The sequence below is a fragment of the Gadus chalcogrammus genome, chromosome 4 (genome assembly GCF_026213295.1).
Source record: "Gadus chalcogrammus isolate NIFS_2021 chromosome 4, NIFS_Gcha_1.0, whole genome shotgun sequence".
Lineage (NCBI taxonomy): Eukaryota > Metazoa > Chordata > Actinopteri > Gadiformes > Gadidae > Gadus > Gadus chalcogrammus.
In genome coordinates, this window is record NC_079415.1 from 3,571,203 (window position 1) to 3,576,427 (window position 5,225).

A 5,225-nucleotide genomic window follows, 5' to 3' on the forward strand; every position below is an offset into this window, starting at 1 on the left:
ATTACCTTAAGCTTAATAGACTTTGATTCACCAAAAGGAAGATGGAGCGTTTGAGTCACGTTCTAATTTAACAGTTGAGCTGATTCAACTTAAGACTCTCCGGTCCTCTGGATGTCGAGACTCTTTTTTGGACTCTTTTATCCGAAGCGGTTGCACCCTAAATGTCCGGTACAGGTCACAAAGAGGGCAGCTATGGGGGGGGCTTCTCGCTCAGAGGTGATAGGGATCGAACCCAGAGATGATAGAGCATCCGGGTCAAACAAAGGACCGTTGCCAAGGTTACGGCGAGAAATCCGGTCTGGCGTGAGGACCAACTGAAAATGGAGGACACGATAACAACATTACACTTTCAACTGCAGCAATAAAAAAAAAAAAAGGGGGGGTGGAGAAATGTTTTTTGAGAGAAAGGAAAAACGTGTGTGAGTGAGTGCTTTTGGTGGTGGGGGGGTGGGGGCTGGGGTGGGTGTGTGTGTGTGTGTGTGGGTGTGGGTGTGGGTGTGGGTGTGTGTGGGTGTGTGTGTGTGTGTGTGGTGGGGGGTGTGGGGTTGCTTATACTGTGTTACACAATGTAGGAAAACAAGTAGGCCATGAACTCCTTTTTGAGGAGAACAACTACTGTTTTAGTGATAGAAAACAGGCTAATATTAGAATATGTTGTTGTATTTCTTATTTCCCACTGGGTCATTAAACGTTTTGCCACGATTTTAAAATAACAATGAAAGTTGTTTTTTTTCTGAATGAAAATGTTTAATGTTTATGCCACACACCGTGGATTGTGTGTGTGTGTGTGTGTGTGTGTGTGTGTGTGTGTGTGTGTGTGTGTGTGTGTGTGTGTGTGTGTGTGTGTGTGTGTGTGTGTGTGTGTGTGTGTGTGTGTGTGTGTGTGTGTGTGTGTGTCTGAGGGGGGGGGGGGGGGGGGGGGGGGGGGGCGTCATCCCATTTTCCTCGCGCTTCTCCCCGAGGTATTCCATGGGAAAAGAAACTTTCCTTCGGCTCTGGGAGGAATTCGGCTATTTTCGGACTAGACGTCATCCGTTTGTGCTCCGGCCCAGAGCTCTGCCTCTCTCCTCTCCCCGCTCCTCTCCGACTTGTTGCGCCGCTGTTTACCTTCTCGTTCCTGGAGCCCTGAGCGACGTCCATGAACATCCATTCTCTTTCTATTTCACTATTTGCCTCTACTTTTCGCTTTTTGCCTCGGGCTTGGAATGAAGCAACAAACGCACTTTCAGGAGGTCGGTAGTTGTTATTTTTCTTTTGTTGTTTCGGACGTATTGCGATTGTTGGAGAAAAAAAGCCGTTATAGCATAAACGCGTAACACAGAGGCTGCGCCGCCTGTGTGTGCCGCCTGTGTGTGTCTGTGTGTCTGTCTCTCTCTGTTTGTGTGTGTGTATGACAGCCACTGTTCACTGTGTGTGTGTGTGTGTGTGTGTGTGTGTGTGTGTGTGTGTGTGTGTGTGTGTGTGTGTGTGTGTGTGTGTGTGTGTGTGTGTGTGTGTGTGTGTGTGTGTGTGTGTGTGTGCGAGCAGCTGGAGGGATCCTTGACATGCGAGGGTCTCTGTGCTCGGCAAGATGGAGACCCTGTGGCACATAGAATGCTATCGTTAATGAAACAACTACTTTCGCTTCTGTTTGCATTTCCATTTTCGAAATTCAGAGGCGTTTAATTGTACTAATGGTTAACATGTGGACGCGCATTGATCTTTGCTGAATCCCTGATACATGTAATACGTCTCTGTCTCTGTGTGCGTGTGCGTTTGCGTGTGCGTGTGTGTGTGTGTGTGTGTGTGTGTGTGTGTGTGTGTGTGTGTGTGTGTGTGTGTGTGTGTGTGTGTGTGTGTGTGCGTGTGTGTCTCTCTCTCTCTCTCACTCTCACTCTCACTCTCTTTCTCGCTCTCGCTCTCGCTCTCGCTCTCTTTCTCTCTCTCTCTTTCGCCCAACCCCTTTCTCTCTTTTTACAAACACAGAACACGCTCACAGACAGACGCACCACAAGCAAAACACGCGACATAAATTCCGCCCTCACAATTAACCTTGGAACGACTTTCTCGCTGTCGCGCGCTGCAGGTACCCGGCGCATTACGCGCGAGGATAAACTAATCTTGGCGCATCGGCGCATGACATGTGAGCTACTTTCGCCACTTTCGCCGCGACGGGAACTAGATCCATGTGCGAGTGACCGCCGTGTCGTGCGTGTGTTTTCTCTTTCTTCAGTGAGCGTCAGCGCGGGGAGGGAAGCTGCCGCTGCCGCCGCTGCTTAAAATGCAACACACGTGACCGTCGCTCGTCCAGACGGCACGCGCGGCGGAGGTGATGGAAGAACCCGCGCGCAGAGGCTGGAAGAAAAGCCAACAAAAACAACACAATCAACAACCACAACAACAACAAGGACTAGGACACGCATGCGGACGCGAGGGCTGCGAGCACGAGCGACTGAGACGCCGATCCGCTTCCACAGGTGATCGGAGCGCATTATTGTTCCCAGATAGCGCGGACAAATACGCACGGAGGTAGAGCGCCAAAGAGGAGAGTAGAGAGGGCGACTGAGGGTGGGGGGGGGGCGGGACGTTTGGGCACGACGCAAACCCAAGCAAGGGGCACTGCGCGTGTGTTTCTGTGTGTGTGTGTGTGTGTCTCTGATTGTCTGGGTTTTTGTGTGTGCGTGCCGAGAAGCGTTGCCCTTTTGGGGGTTGGAGAAAGATGACCGTAGTGCTCGGGGAGAACCTGGATGAGACTGTGGCACTTGCAGCCCTGTCCCATGACGTGTACCGGCCCGAGCGGGGAGGGGACCAGGAGTGTTGCGAGCGGGTGGTGGTCAACATCTCCGGCCTGCGCTTCGAGACCCAGCTGCGGACCCTGGCGCAGTTTCCCGCCACCCTGCTGGGCGACCCCCGCAAGAGGATGCGCTTCTTCGACCCCCTGCGCAACGAGTACTTCTTCGACCGCAACCGGCCCAGCTTCGACGCCATCCTGTACTACTACCAGTCGGGCGGGCGGCTGCGGCGGCCCGTCAACGTGCCCGTGGACATCTTCATGGAGGAGATCAAGTTCTACGAGCTGGGCGAGGAGGTCATCGAGAACTTCAAGGAGGACGAGGGCTTCATCAAGGAGGAGGAGCGGCCCCTGCCGGACCACGAGTTCCAGCGGCAGGTGTGGCTGCTCTTCGAGTACCCGGAGAGCTCGGGTCCTGCCCGGGGCATCGCCATCGTGTCCGTGCTGGTCATCCTCATCTCCATCGTCATCTTCTGCCTGGAGACGCTCCCCGAGTTCCGGGAGGACTCCGGGAGGTCGCACGGCAACGGCGACCGAGCCCCGGCGCTAAACGGCACGACGGTGCGCGGCGGCGGCGGCGGCGAGAAGCCCAACCCGTTCACGGATCCGTTCTTCATCGTGGAGACCCTGTGCATCATCTGGTTCTCCTTCGAGTTGCTGGTGCGCTTCCTGGCGTGCCCGAGCAAGGCGGCGTTCTTCAAGAACATCATGAACACCATCGACATCGTGGCCATCATGCCATACTTCATCACCCTGGGCCTGGAGCTGGCGGAGCACCAGGGCAACGGCCAGCAGGCCATGTCCCTGGCCATCCTCAGGGTCATCCGCCTGGTCAGGGTCTTCAGGATCTTCAAGCTGTCCCGCCACTCCAAGGGGCTGCAGATCCTGGGGAAGACCCTTCAGGCCAGCATGCGGGAGCTGGGCCTGCTCATCTTCTTCCTGTTCATCGGCGTCATCCTCTTCTCGAGCGCCGTGTACTTCGCCGAGACGGACGACCCCGACTCGGGGTTCAGCAGCATCCCCGACGCCTTCTGGTGGGCCGTGGTGTCCATGACGACGGTGGGCTACGGCGACATGTGCCCCGTCACCATCGGCGGCAAGATCGTGGGCTCGCTGTGCGCCATCGCCGGGGTGCTCACCATCGCGCTGCCCGTGCCGGTCATCGTGTCCAACTTCAACTACTTCTACCACCGCGAGACGGAGCACGAGGAGCAGTTCCGGTACACCCACGTGACCTGCGGCCAGCAGCAGCAGCTGCCCAGCTTCGGGGAGTTCAAGACGAGCGACAGCAAGCCGTCGCTGTGCAAGTCGGACTACACGGTCGACAGCGAGGGGGTCAGCGAGGACGCCGTGTCCATCAAGTACACCAACTGCAGCCCGCAGAAGGTCACCTACTCGGCCAAGCTCACCACCGTGTGATACTGCGTGGAGCATGGCAGCGTTTTCTTTTGGGGGGGTTTGGGGAGATGTGAGGGACGCTCTTTTTGTGTCCAGTGGGGGTATCGCTGAGTCCTCACCGACCCGCGTGCTGTCGGTTGGGAGTACAGGCATGCTTTCATTTCTCTGGCGTCGCCCCAAAATATGAATTAACGAGTTGTGCGGTGGAGAGTGTCATGAGACACACATGGACGATTCCTAATCAAAGACTCTCTAACATTTCCTACACGGATCAGTCTTCCATCATGTGCACCGTTATTATAATAATAATTATTATTATTTGATCACCATTGAAGGGACAAAAAAAATAGCAGCGCTTTGAAGTTATTGTCAGCTTAGGCATATCGTAGCACTTTATCGACGTATCCTTAGTAATGTCATTTGTAATTTAAGTGTAATTTATTGCCCTAAAATCGAAGGTTAAGGGTGTCAGAGTTTACATTTGTCTTGTGGCTATGTTGTTGGGGGAAATCACGAAAATAGAGGACCAATTGATCTAAGTTTGTGCGTGCGCATCGTGGTCGATCATAATTGGCTGGGTCAATTGGCTGTTCAGCATTTCACCGCCCGCCTGTCAGCTACGGTTTAGAGCGCAGGTGAACGACTCCATACGTCATCAATCGTCAGCTTACGTCACCCGCAGTGACCAATCAGTCCCGCGTCAAACCGGCCACCGCTGACACTGTAGGCCCATTCTGCGGCAAGAGAGGGATCATAACGACTCGGTTGTCCACTGTTGCGCTTTTTCAACGCCCACCTCCCCCCCCCCCCCCCCCCCCCCCACACACACACACTCCGGTACAGGTCCACTGATAGTCTCATGTATGTGTCAGCAGTCAAGCGCTTTGCTGTGACATTGGATTGCCCCCAAAAATCAAACCTAGGTCTATAGTCTATTTCACGCATTTGATTTTCTCAAATTAGTTAAAGGGTTGTTGTAAGGGAAGTTTGTTTATTCGGACAAAAAACAGCAAAATTATAGGACGTCAGCGTATGTTAAATAAAACGGAAACCGTTT

At 53.9% G+C, this 5,225-nt stretch overlaps 1 protein-coding gene across 1 annotated transcript; it reads left to right on the forward strand.

Annotated features, from left to right (window-relative positions):
• The first annotated feature begins 1,021 nt into the window (after positions 1 to 1,021).
• Positions 1,022 to 4,955, forward strand: LOC130380759 (shaker-related potassium channel tsha2-like). The gene is made up of 2 exons (XM_056588082.1): positions 1,022 to 1,232; positions 2,213 to 4,955. The coding sequence occupies exon 2, from the start codon at positions 2,699 to 2,701 to the stop codon at positions 4,187 to 4,189; it is 1,491 nt and encodes a 496-aa protein (XP_056444057.1). The 5' UTR covers positions 1,022 to 1,232; positions 2,213 to 2,698; the 3' UTR covers positions 4,190 to 4,955.
• Positions 4,956 to 5,225: the final 270 nt, after the last annotated feature.